This window comes from Oryctolagus cuniculus, chromosome 1 (assembly GCF_051225735.1).
Source record: "Oryctolagus cuniculus isolate XC-2025 breed Fujian yellow rabbit chromosome 1, ASM5122573v1, whole genome shotgun sequence".
Classification (NCBI taxonomy): domain Eukaryota; kingdom Metazoa; phylum Chordata; class Mammalia; order Lagomorpha; family Leporidae; genus Oryctolagus; species Oryctolagus cuniculus.
This window is the reverse complement of record NC_142867.1, coordinates 144,572,332-144,592,821: the sequence shown is the minus strand read 5'-3', so window position 1 is coordinate 144,592,821 and position 20,490 is coordinate 144,572,332. Positions and strand designations below refer to the sequence as shown.

At 45.0% G+C, this 20,490-nt stretch overlaps 1 protein-coding gene and 1 long non-coding RNA gene across 6 annotated transcripts in view; one reads left to right on the top strand and one right to left on the bottom strand.

Annotated features, from left to right (window-relative positions):
• Window positions 1–4,801, bottom strand: part of LOC149128681 (uncharacterized) — a 127,454-nt gene extending 122,653 nt beyond the window's left edge. For 2 of the 3 annotated variants that reach the window (XR_016236212.1, XR_016236211.1), the window contains exon 1: window positions 4,666–4,801. This is a non-coding gene — a long non-coding RNA (uncharacterized LOC149128681). The remainder of the gene's footprint in view (window positions 1–4,665) is intronic. The other variant, XR_016236214.1, reaches the window with a different exon arrangement.
• An 88-nt stretch (window positions 4,802–4,889) lies between these two features.
• NAA35 (N-alpha-acetyltransferase 35, NatC auxiliary subunit) overlaps window positions 4,890–20,490 on the top strand; it is an 83,203-nt gene continuing 67,602 nt past the window's right edge. Inside the window, exons 1-2 of one of the 3 annotated variants that reach the window (XM_089335974.1) lie at window positions 4,890–5,053; window positions 5,944–6,072. In XM_089335974.1, the coding sequence (XP_089192100.1) occupies window positions 5,949–6,072 (124 nt within the window). In that variant the 5' untranslated portion in view covers window positions 4,890–5,053; window positions 5,944–5,948. Of the gene's footprint in view, window positions 5,054–5,115; window positions 5,251–5,943; window positions 6,073–20,490 lie in introns of those variants that run through there. The other 2 variants (XM_002708297.6, XM_089335977.1) reach the window with 2 other exon arrangements.

Below are 20,490 nucleotides of genomic sequence, written 5' to 3'. Positions count from 1 at the left end.
TCTGCCTTTCCACTCACTCACACACTCCATCTTTAAACAAGGTGAAATGAATTAAATTTAGTGAGGTTTATTTGATCAAGAAAATCCTTCCAGAATATGGCAGTGTTTCAGAGTAAAGTTGGTTTAGAATGCCTCCCCCTCCCCTACATGTGCAGGTTATGTGAATAGCCAGAGAAAAGGAAGTTACATGAACAACCTGCTTGCCTGCAGCTAGCATTTGCCCTAAACAGGCATGAGGTCATGGTGCTTTTGTCTTATATGGACATGGTCTGATAAGCTGGGAGCCTGTGATTGGCTGAAGCTCAACTGCTGTGATTGGCTGAGACTATTTACTTGATTACGAGGGTATACTCTTCCCTCTCCCCCAAACCTTTTTTAAGGTATACAAACTTCATGCATTTCATAATTACGACTTTAGAACATAGTGATTCTTCCCACCCTATCTGTCTTCCCACCTGCACTCCTAGCTTCTTCCTCCTCTCTCTCCTATTCCCATTTTGATTTTTTACTAAGATCTATTTTAAAAAAATTTATTTATTTATTTGAAAGGCAGAGTTCCAGAGAGGCAGAGACGGAGAGCAAGGTCTTTCATCTGCTGGTTCATTCCCCAGATGGCCACAACAGCTGGAGCTGCGCTGATCCAAAGCCAGAAGCCAGGAGCTTCTTCTGGGTTTCTCACATGAGTGCAGGGGCCCAAATACTGGTCATCTTCCACCACTTTTCCAGGCCACAGCAGAGAGCTGGATCAGAAGTGGAGCAGCTGGGATTCAAACCAGTGCCCATATGGAATGCCTGCACTGTAGACAGTGGTTTTACCTATGAGACCACAGTGTTGGCCCCAAGATCTAATTTCAATTAACTTTATACACATATGATCAACTCTATACTAAATAAAGAGTTCAACAAATTGTATTTTTTAAAAAAAAACTGTTTCTCAACAGTTGAGACAAAGGCTGTTCAAAGTCATTGAATCTCAAAGTTTCAATTTCACTTCTACAGATTACCTTTTAGGTACTCTATTAGTTATTATAGATCAGGGAGAACAAACAGTATTTGTCCTTTGGGGACTGGCTTATTTCACTAAGTATAAGTATAATGTTTTCCAGTTGCATCCATTTTATTACAAATGACCAGATTTCAACTTTTTTTTACTGCTGTGTAGTATTCCATGGTGTACATATCCCATAATTTCTTTATCCAGTCTTTAGTTGATGGACATTTGTGCTAATTCCATATCTTAGCTGTTGTGATTTGAGCTGTAATAAACATGGGGATACAGGTGACTCATTCATATGCTGATTTCATTTCCCTTGGGTAAATTCCCAGGAGTGGGATGGCTGGGTCATATGGTAGGTCTATATTTCAATTTCTGAGGTATCTCCATACTGTCTTCCACCGTGGCTGTATTAATTTACATTTCCACCAACAGTGGATTAGGGTACCTTGTTTTCCCACATCCTCTCCAGCATTTGTTGTTTGTTGATTTCTGTATGAAAGACATTCTAGCTGGGATGAAGTGAAACCTAATTTTGGGTTTGATTTGCATTTCCCTGATGGCTAATGATCCTGAGCATTTTTTTATGTGTATGTTGGCCATTTGGATTTCCTTTCCTGAAAAATGACTGTTAAAGTCCTTTGCCCATTTCTTAACTGTGTTATTTGTTTTGTTGTTGAGCTTTTAATATATTCTGGATATTAATCCTTTATCATTTGCATGGTATGCAAATAATTTCTCCCATTCTGTTGGTTGCCTCTTCACTTTGCTGAGTGTTTCTTTTGCAGTGCAGAAGCTTCTCAATTTGATGTAATCACATTTGCCAATTTTGGCTTTCATTGCCTGTGGCCCTGGAGTCTTTTCCAAGAATTCTTTTGCTTATGCCAATGTCTTGCAGGGTTTCCCTGATGTTCTCTGATAATTTGATGGTATCGGGTCATAGATTGAGGTCTTTGACCCATTTTGAGTAAATTATTGTGTAAGCTGTAAGGTAGGGATTTTGCTTCATTCGTCTGCATGTGGAGATCCAGTTTTCCCAGCACCATGTTGAAGAGTTGTCTGAAGGGTATATTCTTAGGTTAGGCTATCGTTTTGTTATAACTCAAGATAGGGTTCAGTTTACTATGCATTTATGCTATATGGGTAAAATTTGACCTCCCAAGAACAGGGACAGGTGTAAGCCAAACTTATCTCACTTAGCAAAATTCTACTGAGATACTATTTCAATCACTTAGCAGGGCTGGCAATGTGGCATATGGGCTAATCCTCTGCCAGCAGTGCTGGCATCCCATATGAGCACTGCTTTGTGTCTAGGATGCTCCACTTCCAATCCAGCTCCCTGCTAATGTGCCTGGGAAAGCAGTGGAAGATGGCCCAAGTTCTTGGGCCTCTGTACCCACATGGGAGACCTGGAAGAAGCTCCTGGCTGGCTCTGCTGTGGTCATTTGGGGAGTGAACCAGTGGATGGAGACCTCTCTGTCTCTCCCTCTCTATGTCTGTAACTCTACCTATCAAATAAATAAATAAAATCTTTAAAAAAAAGAATTTTCCTTATATATAGGCTGGTTAAACAATGAAAGGGCATATTTACATAGCTATCCATGGTAACACTGTTCACATATTAAAAGCCTAGAAACACCCATCAACAGGGAACTTACTTGAAAAATTGTGATACTTTCTGTCAGTGAAGCAGTATGACTATTTTTTTAGAGCAGCAATTGAGGACATAACCAGATGAGAAAAAAATAAATATACACATAGTTGTCATCATCCTAATGTGACATTATGAAAATCAGATGCTTATTTGAAATTATACATTTTGTATGAGGATATGCTCTTTTTTTTTTATTTTTTGACAGGCAGAGTGGTCAGTGAGAGAGAGAGAGAGAGAGAAAGGTCTTCCTTTGCCGTTGGTTCACCCTCCAATGGCCGCCACGGCCGGCGCGCTGCGGCCAGTGCACCGCGCTGATCCGATGGCAGGAGCCAGGAGCCAGGTGCTTTTCCTGGTCTCCCATGGGGTGCAGGGCCCAAGCACTTGGGCCATCCTCCACTGCACTCCCTGGCCACAGCACAGAGCTGGCCTGGAAGAGGGGCAGCCGGGACAGAATCTGGTGCCCCGACCGGGACTAGAACCCGGTGTGCCGGCGCCGCTAGGCGGAGGATTAGCCTAGTGAGCCACGGCGCCGGCTGGAGGATATGCTTTTGATAAATATTTTCATATTTCCACCCAATTTTTTTTTTTGATTTACTTATTTATTTGAAAGTCAGAGTTACAGAGAGAGAGAGAGAGAGAATGAATGAATCTTCCATCTTCCTGTTCACTCCCCAAAAGCCCACAACAACCCAGATAGGGCCAAGCCAAAGGCAGGAACCAAGAACTTCAAGTTGTTTTCCATGTGGGTGGCAAGGACCCAGTCACTTGAGCCTTCATCTGCTGCCTCCCAGGATGTGCATTAGCAGTAAGCCGGGTTGAAAACACAGGCAAGACTTCCACCCAGGCACTGCCAGATGGGATGTGGGCACAGCCTAATCTGCTACACGATGCCCACCTGTTCACAGGTACGCTGAAAGTCCTTGGAAAATAGGCTTGTTTTGGTGCAGAAAATTTTAAATCATGCATTTTTTGTAATGCACATTTGTCATGAAATTTATGCACCCAAACCATCTTTAAATTCCATTTCCCTCAAACTTTTCAAAAGTGCCCTTGTAGTAGTTTTCTGTTTCAAAAATGCCTTTATTTAAACAAAACAGTATAGCTAACAGTGGCTATTAGTAGCAATTCATAGTAGAAATGTCTAAAAATAATGTGTCAGAAAACAAAACACCATATTTAAAATGCTGATATAAACATACAGAGGATAATTAGTTTAGAGGATAATATATTTTAACAATTTTATAACGTTATTACTGTGTATTCTCAAGTAAACATAAGACTGAAAAATGAGGGGGGCCAGCATTGTGGTGTAGCGGGTTAGGCCACCGCCTGCAGTGCCGGCATCCCATATGGGCGCTGGTTTGTGTCCTGGCTGCTCCTCTTCCATTCCAGCTCTCTGCTATGGCCTGGGAAAGCAGTGGAAGATGGCCCAAGTCCTTGGGCTTCTGCATCGTGTGGAAGACCTTAAAGAAGCTCCTGGTTCCTGACTTCAGATGGATGCAGCTCCAACCGTTGCGGCCATCTGGGGAGTGAACCAGCAGATGGATGACCTCTCCCTCTCTCTCTCTCTGTAACTGTACCTCTCAGATAAATAAGTAAATCTTAAAAAAATAATAATAGAGCTGCTATGATCATTAATGTAGAAACCTTCGTGTGGATGTAGGCTTTGCTTCCCAGGTAACTACCTGGGAGTGGAATTACCATTCATGTGACAAGGATGTGGTTCTAGGAAAATAAGGAATTTTCCCGAGTGGCTGTTCCACTCCGCAGCCGCGGGAGAGACCCAGCTGTCCTGCCGTCTTCATGTTGGCCACTCTGACCGGCAGACGGTGGTCAAGGTGGGCGCCCTACCAGCGCCCACCTCGTCACAGTAACCCCATCTAAAAACCGACCACTCTCTGTGTAACTCTTTCAAATAAATAGATAAATCTTAAATAAATAAACCGACCACTCTCGCCGTATAACTCTTTCAATTAAATAGATAAATCTTTTAAAAAATTAAAATAAAAAAAATTACTTCTTAAGTCATGTGGCAGTCCGGAAGAAAATGGCTGGCTTGGCTCCGCAAGGAATTTATTTCTAATTTCCTCTCAGGAACTCCGCAGGCGCCGCTCCCAGAAAACAGTCGCAGCCCGACCCGACGGGGCTTCCGAGCGGCGCCGTTCCTTCAAGCCGGCAAGCACCGAAGTCTAAGCACATCTTCACCGCCTCCATCCGCCCCAGCGTCACCTTTCGAAGAATTTCCCAGGGAGCCTTGCGGGACGGGGCGGGGCGGGCTCTGACGGCTGAGGCTCCGCCCCCGTCAGGCACCGCCACTGCCTGGGACTCGGCCCGGGCTTCCGGTCTCGCGATTCGCTCTAATACCGCGAGAAGAGAAGATGGCCGCCATCAGTCGAGCCGCGGCTGTAAGCGAGGAAGGGGGTGTGGCCGGGGAGCGCGAAGTCCCCGGGAGTAAGGGAGAGGGGGCGGGGTCGCGCGCGCCGGGCGTACGCATGCGCGCACGCTGCCGGTCGGGCTGGGCTGAGCCGGGAGGGGGCGGGGGCGTCGTTATTTCCGTGGTCCGGACGGTGCGTGGCGGCGCGGGTGGCCACGGGAGAAGGAGGTATGGGCGGCCTCTGGGGTGCCATTGAGACCCCCTTGTTTCGGGCGTAAAGGAGAGCAGCGGCCCTCTACCCCCCCACACCGGGCGTCTGGCGGACCCCGGGGACGTCAGGTCACCCTTGCGGCGCCGGCTGCCCGCCGAGGCCCTGGCCTCGCCCGCTGTTCCCGGGGCCGACGACCGGCGCGGCGACAGCCCTTGTCCTTGCTTCGGCGCCCTGTAGGGCTGGGCCGGGCTGCCCCGGGCGCGGCGGCCGCGGAACGAGTGCCCGCCTCGGGTGCGCCCGCACCCTGGGCCCGGCGAGCGGGGCCGGGGTCCCGCCGCGGCCCGCGGGGCTGTTGGCCCAGGAACGGTGCCTGGACTGGAGTGGTGGTCGTCGGGGGTGGGGTTGGGGGGTCCTGGGCCGCGGGGAGGGGCCTCTGGAGCTAGTGGTCGGGGTTGTGTGGCAAGGCAAACTCAATGGTGGCTCTCAGGAAGTGGGCAGAAGTAGTATTAATGAACGTTGATCATAGTATAAAACGTGATTTTTTTTTGCTTTTTTTTTTTTTTTTGCAGTAGCGCTTACAGACTTTAGAGTTGTGCTTAAAGAGTTTCTGAGACTTTGATCCAGCCCTTACACACACTTTTTTTTTTTTTTTTTTTGCAACTATTCTTGCCCTGCAAGCTGCATGCTCTTACACCTGTTAATTTTTCCAGGCGTCATGGTGATGAAAGCGGCTGTCGATGAAGATGATTCAGGCTGGGAACTCCGCATCCCGGAAAAGATGGAGAAGAGCAACACGAGCTGGGTGGACATAACTCAGGACTTTGAAGAAGCTTGTCGAGGTGAGTTCGAATTTTTGGGGTGAGTAGAAGTTCAAAGTCTGGGAAAGCATAAAAGAACATGACCGTGGTTCCCCAGCGTGTCCCAGGAAATGAAGTGAAATCAACAGGTAAAATGTGGTTTATCAAGCTGGTTATGCACAGTTGCGCTCGACCCTCTCATTTGACCTTTCTTTTGAAGCCAGTATGTGTTTGACATAAATTCAGTACAGATGGTGAGGCAGTTAACGGAGTAGGAGCAATCATTCCCAACTGTGGAACTACTAATTACGTGGGCCTGAAAGGTGGTGGGATTGTTGCGGAGTTGAGGTTTGGAAATGATCAGGACGTGTAACTCCCTGCAGTGTCTTCCTGTTGCGGGTAGAGTAACACCCAGGCTGGAAGACCTGGCCGGGCCTGCCGCTCAGCCTGCCTTTTCATACCACTGCCCCCGTAGGCTCCTGTTCCAGTCACGAGGTCCTTCCTATCTCTGTGTTAGACACATCAGCGTGGTTCCTATGTATACTGTGTGTTCTCTGTCTTAAGTTACTTTGCGCCAGGCTCCTCCTCTGCCCCTTTAATGTCACCCCCACACCACTCTGAGCAGAGTCACCCCCTCATTTTCTTCTCCAACCTCACCTCAGCGGAAACCCCTGTTTTGTTTCCCTCATGGTGCTCACATTTGTCAGGAGCCTTCATGTTCAGGGGTTTGTTGTTTGTTGTCAGCCCCATCCACTAGATGGTGAGCTCTGGGTTCAGAGATCCTGTCTGTCACCCTACCCCACAGAGCAATGCCTGGCACATAGTTCAGTATACGCCTGGGAATTAATGATGAGACAAGTGAGCATGTTTGAGGGGAAGGCGCCTTAGGGAGAGACTGAAGATAAGAGAGAGAAACAAATAAGACATTGAGAGCGTAGAATTGAAAAGAAGGACGGAAGCAAGGACGTGGTGGGAAGATGAAGCTGGGGGAAAGGCACAGGGACACCCTGAGATTGGAGGGGCTGATGTACAGCTGACTCCTGTGGGAGTCTTCCAGAGGGCAGGCAGAGTGCATGCTGTGAAAATGCGTGCGCATGGGTTTCGGGTTTTTTTGGTCACCAAAGTAAACTGTTGAATGCCATGAGCTTTTTGAAGCACCCTCATAGTTCTACGTGGATGGGGAGGGATGCACACTTGACGGCTTCTTCTTTTCCCCAGTTTATTTTTTTTTGGTAACGGTGAGATGCACTCTGAAGGAGAGAAGTAAAGGCTGGGGAGCAGTAGCAGGTGGAACGGGAGCCAGCTGAGTGTGAGCAAAGTGATAAATCATGTGTATGACAAGCCCCTTGTAATACAGGTTCAGTTAAACGCCTTGGTGTGATGGTGGGAACAGCAGTAGACTGGGAATTGGGTGACTGCCTATATATGTGTCTGAGGGAGAAAGAACGAGGTGTAGTTTTGTGCCTGGAGATCTTTGACCATTAAGTGGTTCAGACCTTTCATGTTGTCCTGATTCAAGAGTCCTGAATTAGAGGGCTGTCATTATGAAGGGAGATTCTACGAAAGATATATGGCTTCAGTTGGGTCTTGAGGGAGAGGTTGGGTTTCTTTAAATACTTACCCCAGACTGAGATGAGCCATATGAGCCAGAGTTCAATGAGAGTTTCATGTTTTAGGAATAGAGAAGAGTTTTGCTTGGCTACAAAGCGGTTTGCAGTGCTGGGACTTGTAGATCGGCAGTGCTTTTTTAAGTTTTAGCTCAGTTTATAGACGGTTGGAAATCTAAGAGTTTTGAGCGTAAGATTAGAAGTGTATTCCCCTTCATGTTTGGTACAGTGACTTGGACAGTGTGACTTCTGAGAAAATAGTAAGCTTTTGAGTGAGACATGAGCTGAAATTCCAGCTCCTTTGCCACTCATTAGCTCAGTAACTGTGGATGGTTTATTTAAGCAGTCTTTTCTCCTCTATGAAGTAGAGCTACTTTATAGTCTGAGTGATTAAATGAGATAGTAGATGTAAAGTACTTGGTGGACGGTGGTGCTAGTTGTTCTTACTCATAGGATTTGTTTAATTCAGTAAAATTAAAATAAGGACAGTCTCCCAGCATAATCTGAGATGGATTGAGAGAGGGCCTGTAACCTTAGACAAGTTTTTTCGCTTAGTCTACATGGAGATGTTAGGACTTTGGTCTAAGATAGTGGCAGGATGGAGTAGAAGGGTTACATATGAGAATAAAGAAAAGTTCATGAGACCCAGTTAGTAAGTGTTGGGGTGGTGAAAGGAGCTGAGGAGTGTTGTGCCTTGCGATGTTTCTCTCCGTGACAGTACAGGAGAGTGAGCGCGTACACTCCTCAGCCTCCCCTTCCCAAGTCTTGGGGGAGACTTCAGAGCATCTCCTTCTAAGCACAGGTAGCTTTATGATTTCCTGCTTTACCTTAGAAATTATGGAAAAGTTTGCATTTTGCATTGTGTGTGTCCATTTATGCTATAGGTTCTTGGCTCTCAAATCGTTGTGTTAGATTTGAAAACATTAGGCAGCTATCCTGTGCCTCTGAGTGCCCTGAGACATGATGTTCACCCAGGGTCCCACACACTGCGGTTTGAAGATCATGGGCCTGCGGCATTTAGGCCGAACTAAATATGTGACTTGAGAGGCCCTCTAACTTTATTCCCACTTCTTGTTTTCATTTATGTATATCTCCTAATTTTTTGTGTTGTAGCGAGAATTGAATCCAAGAAAGCAGATTAGAATACTGGTGGGAGAGATGCTTTTGCTTGGCTTCATGTTATGTCATAAATGAGCTCAGTTTCTTTGTGGAAGGAACCTTGAGTGGGAGATCAAGTTTAATCCCTTCTGTAGTGTGGATTGAGAGGAGGTGGCTTGTCATTTTGTTGTTAACATCATGCCATTCATGGGCCATCTTCCACTGCTTGCTTGTTAACTCTTCCATAGTTAGCTTTTGCACTGTCAGGTGGCACAACGTGTAACTGACACATTGATATAGAATTAATTTTTTTAAAGTTTATTTATTTTAAAAGTAGAGTTATCTTCCATCCTCTGGTTCACTCCCTAAATGACTGCAGTGGCTGGAGCTGGGCTGATCAGGAGCCAGGAGTTTCTTCCAGGTCTCCCACATGGTTACAGGGGCCCAAGCATTTCAGGCCAATTTCCACTGCTTTCCCAGGCCATTAACAGGGAGCTGGATCAGAAGTTTGGCAGCCGAGACTCGAACCTTCCATTTAGTGCCCATATGGAATGCTGGCTTTGTAGGTAGTGATAGGTCACCATGAAACACACCAAACACCAGAGTAGAGGAGGTTTATTGTTGGGTGGGGGAAACCCTACAGGCTGCCTCTACTAGGAGAACAGGTCTTACTTAGCTTTGCAGTGTTAGAGTCGACTGCCCGAAAAACGTCACCAAGAGACATCTCTTATGCAAACAGCAACGGGAAGCTTTATTGATTATCCAGCATGCTGGGGCTGTCTGATCATACATGAACAGAGCAGCCCCGAATAACCAAAGGTTAGGGTTTATAAAGGCAAAAACCGCAAAACTGGGAAGGGGGGAATACATGGTTGCTATACACGGTTGCTATACACAGTTGCTGAAATCAAAAGAGAGTACATAAAATCAAAAGAGAGTATATGGTTACTGGGGTCAACATAACCTAAAACCTAAGTGAAATTAATATTTATCATAATCTTGACAATACCAGTTACAATATTACAATTAGCAATTAGGACTTGACATTAATGTAAGACACAGACAAATCACATCTTTATTATTAGCCCAGGTAACCCAGGTGCAACCTTTCTACTTTTAAGCTTGAGCAATCATGCTAGGGGGTTTTTGTGCTCTGCCAAGGGTGATGTAGTGCACTGCTATTGTCCGACTATTTGAGATCATGGTTGCAAACCAGAGTCTCACGGTGGGGGGGTGCTTTCCCAGAATGGAGTCTCAAGTGCTCCAAAATGGAGTCCCTACTGTCAAGGTGCTACTTCACTCTGTCTTATTTTTACAGCTGTACCAGGAAGGTTTAAACCTGTAAGCTTAAGCTTAACTTTTTACACCCGCACATATACAATTTTAACTCTTCAGCAGAGGTAAGGAAGTGGGAGCGGCAAATCCCGTTAGAGTGGGGGTGGAGCTGACGCTTGTGATTGGGCCCTTGTGTCACCTGATTTCTAGTGAGCCAGGCTGGGCTTAGGAGGACGGTACCATTTTACTAACAGGCAGCAGCTTTACTGTGCTGCAGCACAAGCTCCACAACTAATCTTTACATGCAGATTTGGAACTAAAGATTGGTCGTGGTTCTTGAGCCTGTGGTATTAATTTGTTTTCCCTTCTGGAAACAGTTTGATTCATAGTCTGGATTATAGTTTAGACTTCTTGTGATCCACTTTCTGATGACTAAATTTAAAATGGATGAAATGCTATCCCTTAACTGTCACAGTTGTCTCTCTTTGACGTGTGATGGCGTTTGGCTAGACTGGAGAATTGTTTTGGAGGGTGTACCATAGAATAGTCTGCATCTAGATAACAAAGTTGTTCAGCATGCACACTTTACTTACTCTTTAAGTGGCTCTTGAGAGTTCTCTGGATCAAGTCCAAGCTTGTAGCTTTCATTATCTCTGGTTTCTTGTTAGGCGAGTGGCGCACATTCTCTCCACGTTCTCTAACTCATCACAAGGCTCTTTTTCTTTTCCAAATTATTTTAGTATGTGATGCTGTTGCTTTACTTGATAGGTAATACAAGATCAGTTTACTATTTCTGGGCTTTCCTTCTTTTGGAAACTTTGTTTATAATTTAAACCATCTCCTTTTGCAAGACTTGTAAAATGTCTCTGGTAATTCCTATTCTCTCCAGTTTTCTGTATTTAAGTGTTTTCTGAATGGCAAACCCACAGGTAAGAAATGTGACTTAGTAGGTGATCTTGTGACATGTACTGCTCCTTCTCCTGCCTTCGTGACTCGGTTCCCCATGCTGTGGATAGCCAGCATTTAAAGATTTATTTATTTGGGGCCGGTGCTGTGGCGCAGCAGGTTAAAGCCTGAAGCGCTGGCATCCCATATGGGCGCCGGTTCTAGTCCTGGCTGCTCCTCTTCCAGTCCAGCTCTCTGCTGTGGCCTGGGATAGCAGTAGAAGATGGCCCAAGTCCTTGGGCCTTTGCACCAGTGTAGGAAACCCAGAAGAAGCTCCTGGCTCCTGGTTTCAGATCGGCGCAGTTCCGACCTTTGTGGCCATCTGGGGAGTGAACCAGCAGATGACAGACCTCTATCTCTTTAAATCTTTTTAAAGATTTATTTTATTTATTTGAAAGACAGAGTTACAGAGAGGCAGAGATGGGGGGGCGGGGGGACAGGGAGTTCTTCCATCTGCTGGTTCACTCTCCAGGTGGCCATAGCGTCAGAGCTAGGGCATTCTGAAGCCAGGAGCCAGGAACTTCTTCCGGGTCTCCCACATGGGTGCAGGGGCCCAAGCACTTGGGCCATCTTCCACTGCTATCCCAGGCCATGGCTGAGAGCTGGATCGGAAGTGGAGAGCAGGGACTCGAATCAGTACCCATTATGGGACATCGGCACTGCATACGGCTGCTCCACCCGCTCTGCCACAGTGCCAACCCTGACCCCATGTTTGTTAGTATGCCAAGAGGAAAAGGATGCATGGAGTGGTAAAGGATCAGACCAGCTTTTAAAGTTGTTTTTGGAAATGAAAATTATGTTTTTCTTCTTCCATGCCACTGAGGGTGTTTTCAGTGGAGGGGGTGGGTAGGACTGGCATCCTGGCAGTTTATATCAGTGGTTCTCAGCTGGGGGTGATTGTATCTCGGGGCATTTTTGGTTTTCACAGTGGGTAAGGGTTGCTACTGGGCGCATACTAGGGATGCTGCTAACCATCCAGTGTACAGGGTAGCTCTCACTGAGATGGAGCTGTTCTCTCTAAAATGTCAGTCTTAGCGCACCCCATTATTTTCAAGAACGTTCAGCTTCACTCAGCTTCTCCAACCCAGGATTTTTCAGGAAAGGAATATGGAGCAGTGAATGGAGTGGGGCCTTTGGTGCATTTTGAGGGTTCTTTGCATCAGACTTTCCAGTAATCATGTATTTTGTGTCCTTTATTTTAAGACCTTTGGCCAATAGAAAAGAAGTCCTCAGCAGTCACCACTTTCCAACTTTTAGCGGGTTATTTCAGTATTTATCTTCTTGATTCTTAATAGCATGTTTTTAATACTTAGCTTTTTTATTTTAAAGATTTATTTTTATTCATTTGAAAAGCAGAGTCACAGGGAGGGGTGGGGGTAGGGGTGGGGGGAAGGTAGATCTTCCATCTGCTGGTTCACTCCCCGAATGGCAGCACCAGTCAGGGTCAGGACAGGCCAAAGCCAAGAGCTTCATATTGGTCTCCCACATGGGTGCAGGGGCCCAAGCTCTTGAAATGTTCTCTGCTGCTTTCCCAGGCCCATTAGCAGGGAGCTGGATTGGAAGTGGAGTAACCGGGACTCGAACCAGTGCCCATATGGGATGCCAGTGCTGCAAGCTGTGGGTTAACCTGCTGCGGCCCCTCTTAGTGATTCTTAATAGCATGCTTCTAGTAATACTGCTTGATTCTTTGCCCCTAATTTAGTCATTACTTATAGAATTCCTCTATAAAGTTACAGCTACGCTATGGATGTGCAAATAATATGCATAGATCACTCAACAAGTTAAAACTGTATTTTTTCTTCTTGTGCACTTCTATTTTACTCAGCAAATTTGTTTACCCAAAATCTATGTACTTGGTAATTCTACCTTAGATTTTACCAGTTGTCTAAATCTCCTAAGACATTGAGACACATCAGTCAGACATATCAGGCAGTTTAATTTTGAAGAAATTTCTCCCCAATTCCCTTTATCTTTGTGGCTATTGTGCAACTTCTGCCTTTTCTGCTTTGTTATGTTGGACTTCTTTATTATTTCCCTGAGTAAAGTGCACGGCAGATAACATTTTTTGAGGCTCTGAATGTCTGAAAATGTCTTTATTCCGCCCTCCCAGTTGATCCTTACTTCATCTGAAGGTGTTGTGGTTTGGTGTTGCTGTTAAGAAGTTTGACATTCTGTTTCCTGGGCTTTCATACCTAACCATTTGGGATCTTCTGTTTGTCTTCCATGTGCAGTACTTTTCCAGCGGTTGGCCTTGGTGGTGGTTCTGGGCTTTTTCACTTTGATCCTTTGGTTCTGGGAAGTGTCCCTTTTTTTCTCTACTCTCCTTTTGAAGTGTCTGTTATTTGGATATTGAATCTCCTATGCTGGTCCTCTCTTTTCTGTTTCTCTCTTCATCTCTCTTTTTTTTTTTTTCGTCTTCATCTTCCAAGCTTTCTACTGAATTTTTCATTTCTGTTGTGATGTTTTTAATTCCTAAGTGCTTTTTGTGTATGTTCTTTTTTTTTTTAAAGTATGCTATTTTTGTTTCAGGTTTGCAGTATTTTCTCTCTTTAAGGATAATAATAGAATAGTTCTTGAATTTTTGCTTCCCTACATAGGTGTGTTTCCTCAAACTTTTTTAGTTTTTTTCCTTTGGTTACTTTCATACTAGGGGCTTAGTTTGGATTTATGAGGATCCTTTGTTAGCAGCCTGAGGATGGTGGACTAAAAAGCTGATCGGAAGCTCTGAATTTCTGAGTGCAACTTGGCAGCTGTGAATATCAGTGTCTCAATCACTTCTCGGCCTTTTGGCTAAAATCAAGTATGGAATATCAGTGTCTGGTGATCTGAGTGGCTTTGTCTCGGAGAACCTCTGGTGTCAGTCCTGTAGCCCTTTCCTCCTGGAAGGGTTTCATTAGAGAAAGCGTGTCTAATCTGCCTTGATGTTAAAGATAGTACTGTCTGTGACTTAATAGTTAGGGTTTTCACATGTTGCCTCCATACGCGGTCTTCATAGTACAAAACCATGTCCTTCAAATTACCTGATGACTGGACTTTTGTTTTACAGCCCTCAGAGTCACCCAAGGGTCAGGAGGGGTAAATTTAGGCTGGGCTCTGGGGAACCCCACTGTGCTGTACTCCATCCACATTGTAGCCCTACCTTTACTTCACTTTCCGAAGCAAGTTGCAAATCAGGCTGGTTTTAGATTTCTCCACTGCTGGCTTTAGGTTGTCTCTTTTAGAGATCTGTTAAGAAACTGCCTGTCTTCTTGTTTCTAAGTTTCCCCAATTTCGTTGCTCTTATTTGTTGTTTCAACTGTTCTTTGGAGTTTGTGTCTTTTTTTTTTTTTTTAATTCCTCTCATTTTAATGATATCTTACAAGGGAATTAATGGGAGTTGTGTGTCTTTAACATTGATCACCTTTACCCAAGTATAAACCTTAATTGTTCTGTTAAAATAGTACTGGATTTCAGCCTTGTTATAGAAAAAAATAGGATGTTCGTAGGGACAGTAGCTGGGAACTTAGCTATCATTTACGATCGTATTTGTAGAAATCTATTCAGAGATCATTAGCACCATTTTGTAAATTATCTCCTTTATAAGGTGATGAAATGTATTTGCATTGTCACCTATTTGCATGTTTTTCCTCTGTCCTTGTAGGTTACATTTCTTTGGGAAAATGATCCGAGGCTTTAAGTGCTTAGCATTGCTGTATCAAATACCATTCAGGAGTTATGATTCATTATTTCCAAGGTAAAAGAAAGGACGCCCTCAGTAAGATGCCAAGAAATTCTTTAACTCAAAAAACTTTCTCTCACAACAGATTTATTCATACCTTATGTGAGAGTAAAGAGGAACAGATTTTTTTAAACATTGCCTTTTTCGACTCTTTTTCCTTGTTAAGATACAGTGGAGTTTTCCAGAGGCTCTGTGATGGGTGATAGTGTGGTTGCTCCGATGGCTGATGATAATGTGAAACATTATCCTTTTCACTGAATATTTTGAGGACTGCTGCCTGCTTGGTTAAGGCCCAGTTTACTCACTTCTGTAGTGCTGTCTGAGACCATGATTCTGTATCCTGTTTTTGATCATGCAGTGGGACCTTATTCAGCTATAAAGCACATCCTTCTCTTTTCCTTCCCTCTTTAAAATATGGTCTGCTTTTGCTAGCAAGAGATCTAATTACATTGACTTGCTTGTAGATCTGTGGAGTGTTTTTAAGTTTGGTGAAGTTATTTGCTATCCAGATTTATTCTAAACATATGCTAGATTATTACAGCAGTTCTTAAACTTTTTGGTCTCAGAACCTCATTATATTTTTTAGAGTTACTATCTTTTACATATATTTAAAATGTTTACTGTAGTAAATTTTAAAGCTGAGGGCCCCGGCACTGAGGCCTAGTAGGTCAAGCCTCTGCCTGCAGCGCCGGCATCCCATGTGGGTGCCAATTCAAGTCCTGTTGCTTCTCTTCTGATCCACCTCCGTGCTAATGGCCTGGGAAAGCAGTAGAAGATGGCCCAAGTGCCTGGGTCCCTGCACCCACATGACAGTGAAGAAGCTCTTGGCTCTTAGTTTCTGATCTGCCTAGCTCTGGTCATAGCAGCCGTTTGGGGTATGAACCAGGGGATGGAAGATCTCATCTCTCTCTCTCTTCCTCCACCCCCCATCGGTAAGAGAGAGGTCTTCCATCCGCTGGTTCACTCCCCGTGGTCACAACAGCAGGAGCTGTGCCAATCCGAAGCCAGGAGCATCTTCCTGGTTTCCCACATGGGTGCAGGGGCTCGAGGATTAGGACATCTGCTGTTGCTTTCCCAGGTCATACCAGAAAGCTGGATGGGAAGTGGAGCAGCCAGGACTCGAACCAGCACCCAAATGGGATGCTGGCACTGTAGGCGGTGGCTTTAGCTGGCCCCCAATCAATCAATCTTAAAATTTGAAATAGAAATTAGAAACTAATTCATTTAAAAGTAATAAAACCCATTGCATGTTAACATAAGTAACATTTTTAAGTGAAAAATAAATTTAACAGGGCCAGCGCCGTGGCTCACTTGGTTAATCCTCCACCTGTGGTGCTGGCATCCCATATGGGCATGAGGTTCTAGTCCTGGTTGCTCCTCTTCCAGTCCAGCGCTCTGCTGTGGCTTGGGAAGGCAGTGGAGGATGGCCCAAGTGTTAGGGCCCCTGCACCTGCATGGGAGACCAGGGAGAAGCTCCTGGCTTAGGGTCGGCGCAGCACCTGCCGTAGCTACGGCCATTTGGGGGGTAAACCAGCGGAAGGAAGTCCTTTCTCTTGTCTCTCTCTCTCACTGTCTAACTCTGTCAAATCAAATAAAATTAAAAAAAAAAAAAAAGTTTAGAAGAGTGGAGTTGTTTCGCATTTTTGCAAGTTTTGTTAGTATCTGCCTTAATAGAGGGCAACTGAATTGTCTGTTACTCAGTCTGTTGCCCCATGGCATTTTGGTTGAAGTACTGGAAGTAATCTGACTTCACCAAATGTGTGGTTGAAAGTAGAGGAATTTTTTCAAATAATTATGAGTATTCTTTGATACTTACACCAAAAACTTGACTGATAGTAGATTCTTAAAGGTTATTTGCATTGTGGAATCTGAAGTGTTATCTGTACTTTTCACATTCTGTTACATTAAAATCCATTGGTGTGTCTTGACGCTTAAATGACTCTTAAATGACTTTTTTTTTTTTTTTTTTTGACAGGCAGAGTGGACAGTGAGAGAGAGACAGAGAGAAAGGTCTTCCTTTGCCGTTTGTTCACCCTCCAATGGCCGCCACGGCTGGCGCGCTGCGGCCGGCACACCGCGCTGATCCTAAGGCAGGAGCCAGGTGCTTCTCCTGGTCTCCCATGGGGTGCAGGGCCCAAGCACTTGGACCATCCTCCACTGCACTCCCTGGCCACAGCAGAGAGCTGGCCTGGAAGAGGGGCAACCGGGAAAGAATCCGGCACCCCGACCAGGACTAGAACCCAGTGTGCTGGCACCGCAAGGTGGAGGATTAGCCTATTGAGCCACGGCGCCGGCCTTAAATGACTCTTAAATCTGTGCCTGATTTGTAATATGTGTTATTTGGAAAGTATTGGTTCATTGAGTTACACGGATCTTCCAGATGTTAGCACATTTCACTACACGCTATTAAAAAACACGCTAGGTGCATAGGTTAGGGTGCCAGCAGAACATACTGGAATGCCTGCTTCAAGTCAGCTCCACATCCAGTTCCAGTTTCCTGCTAGTGTGCATGGACAGGAGGAAGATGACAGCTTAGGTGTTTGGTCCCTGCCACTGGCATGGAGAGACCTGGATTGAGGTTGAGCTCCTGGCATCAGCCTGGCTAGGCCTGGCTATTGAAGGCATTTGAGGAATGAACCGGTGGGTAGAGGATCTCTTTCTTTTTGTCTCTCTGTCTTTCAAATAAGTTGAAATTTTAAAACCCACATTGATAACACTACCAGTAATTGAAGTCTTTTAAATATTGGGAAACTGTCAGACTTTCAGACTACATATTTTCCCTGAATTTATGTGTTTGCTTGAAAGCTCATTTAATTTAGTATTGGCAACAAACCTGTCAATTATTTTTCTTGAAGTGGCAAACATTTATTTTAGGAAAAAATTTCAAGTATCAATAAATATTTTTTTCAAGTAAAAATTGCCGCATGATAATTGGGCTGGTTCTTTTCCTTTAGACAACTGTCTGATTTACAGCAGAAGTGTTTATGTGTGCTTCCCGTTTGTCAGATAGAATGTTAAACTGATGTGTACCCAAAGGCTGAGGTTTTAATAAGATTAGTAAAGGCTGGTGTGTGTTAGGGTAAAGGATGTGTGGCACCTCCATGGTACGAAATGTCTGAACGTGGGACCTGAGAGTGAGTGCCTCCTTACAGCTTACACTGTAGGTGTCCTGCCTCCCCACCCTAGTCCTGACCGTGAGATTATATTTCTGTTGCTTCGTCAAGGACATTCTTTTTTTTTCTTTTCAAGATTTGTTTATTTGAAAATCAGAGTTGGAGAGAGAGAGAAATACATCTTGTCTTTGCTGATTTGCTCCTGAGGTGGCCACATGGCCAGTGCTGTGCCAGGCCAAAGCCAGGAGCTTCTTCCGGGCCTCCCATGTAGGAGGCAGGGGTCCCAACATTTGTCCTTCCACTGCTTTTCTCAGGCCATTAGCAGGGAGCTGAATCAGAAACAGAAGTCAGGGCACAAACTGGCTCCCTATGGGATGCCTGCCTCGCATGTGATGGCTTTCTCCACTGTAGCACAGAGCTGGACACAAGGACATTCTTTTCTAAATGTTGTGTTGTACTGAAATACACTTAACAGAAAGTTTACTATCTTTAAAAAAATATTTTTAAAATTCAGTTATTTGAGAGAGAAAGAGAGTGAGCTTCCATTCGCTGGTTCACTGCCCAAATGCTTGTAGTGGCTGAGACGGGCCTGGTTGAAGCTGGGAACCAGGAACTCAGTCCACATCTCCCATTGAGTGGCAGCAGCCCAGTTATCTGAAGCAGCACACACTGCTGCCTCCCCGCATGAGCATTAGCAGAAGGCTGGAGCTGTGAGTATCCTAACTGCTAGGCCTTCTTAACCAGTTTTCACTGTACAGTTCAGTCGTGTTTAATGGATTCATAATTTTGTGCAGCACCTTATCTCCATAACTCTTCATCTTATAAAGCTGAAATTCTGTACGCTTTCTCCCTTTCATCCCTGGCAACTACCTGCTGCAGTCTGTTAAGTACACAATATTTGTGTTTGTGACCAGCTCTTTTTACAAGGTTCAACCATGTTGCATATGTCAGAATTTCCATCCTGGGGCCGGCGCCGTGGCTCACGGTTAATCCTCCGCCTGCGGCGCCGGCATCCCATATGGGTGCCAGGTTCTAGTCCCAGTTGCTCCTTTTCCAGTCCAGCTCTCTGGTGTGGCCCAGGAGGGCAGTGGAGGATGGCCCAAGTGCTTGGGCCCTTGTACCCGCGTGGAAGACCAGGAAGAGGCTTCTGGGTTCGGATAGGTACAGCGCCGACCGTGTCGGCCATTTGGGGAATGAACCAACGGAAGGAAGACCTTTCTCTCTGTCTCTCTCTCTCTCACTGTCTGTAACTCTACCTGTCAAATTAAAAAAAAAAAAAATCCTTTTTTTTTTTTTTTTTTTTTTTTTTTAAGATTTTATTTATTTATTTGAAAGGCAGAGTCACAGTGAGAGAGGCAGAGACAAAGAGGTCTTCATCCTCTGGTTCACTCCCCAAATGGCCGCAGCGGGCAGGGCTGGGCCAATCTGAAGCCAGGAGCTTCTTCTGGGTATTGCATGTGGGTGCGGGGGCCCAAGGACTTGGGCCATCTTCCACTGCTTTCCCAGGTCACCAGCAGGGAGCTGGGTTGGAAGTGGAGCAGCCTGGACTCAAACCAGTACCCATATGTTTGATGCCGGCATCACAGAGGGCGGCTTTACCTGCTGTGCCATGTATCAGACCTGATTTCCATCCTTTTTAAGACTGATTAATGTATACCATATTTTGCGTATCCTTCATCTTTTGATGAGCACTTAGGTTGCTTCCGTATTTTAACCCTTGTGAATAACTCTGCTATGAAGATCAGTGTACAAATATCTCTTCAACACCTTGTTTCCAGTTCTGAGTTAATAATTAAAAGAGGAATTGTGGATCATAGTAATTGTATGAATATTTTTAATTATGGCGGGGTGGGGAGATATACTGTTTTTCACAATGACACTACCATTTGGCACTTCCAGGAGTATACAAGAATTCCAGTTCTCCTTATCCTTGTAATGCTTGTCATTTTCTGATCTTTTTTTCTTTTTTTGTGGTAGCCATCTTACTGTGTGTAAATTGTGGTTTTGATCTGCGTTTCTCTAATGGGAAGTATTACCAAGGACATTCTTAAGTGAGAATGAACAGCATTTTTTATCCTTTTTAACTATAAGTCCATGGAAGTGAAAAAAATACACTATTAGTGTAGCGTGGGGCCACTGTCTTAATTTGTGCTGAAGCTACAGCGGTTTTGCCCTCCCTCTGCTCTTTGTTCCCTCTTTTTTTTTTTTTTTCTTTTAAGATTTATTTATTTGAAAGAATTAGAGGTAGAGACAGAGAGGTCTTTTATCCGCTGGTTCACTCCCCAGATGGCCACAATGGCCAGAGCTGCGCCGATCTGGAGCCAGGAGCCTCCTCTGGGTCTCCCACGCTGGTGCAGGTGCCCAAAGACCTGAGCCATCTTCTGCTTTCCCAGGCCATAGCAGAGAGCTGGATTGGAAGAGGAGCAGCCAGGACTCGATCCAGCGCCCATATGGGATGCCGGCATCTCAGGCCAGTGTGTTAACCCATTGCACCACAGCGCCGGCCTCCTGTTCTCTCTTCTCACCATTGCTTTTGCATATTCACTGTAAATATCAGTACACTGAAAAAAGACAGTTTTACTGTTACTACAGAAGTAATTTTTGTATCACAAACTCCTGGATTGCTGGACACTCTGAGAATTGTTGGGTTATTTGTATAATTTCTGTTATGCCTTGTCATATTTTGATACAAGTGTCTTACTTC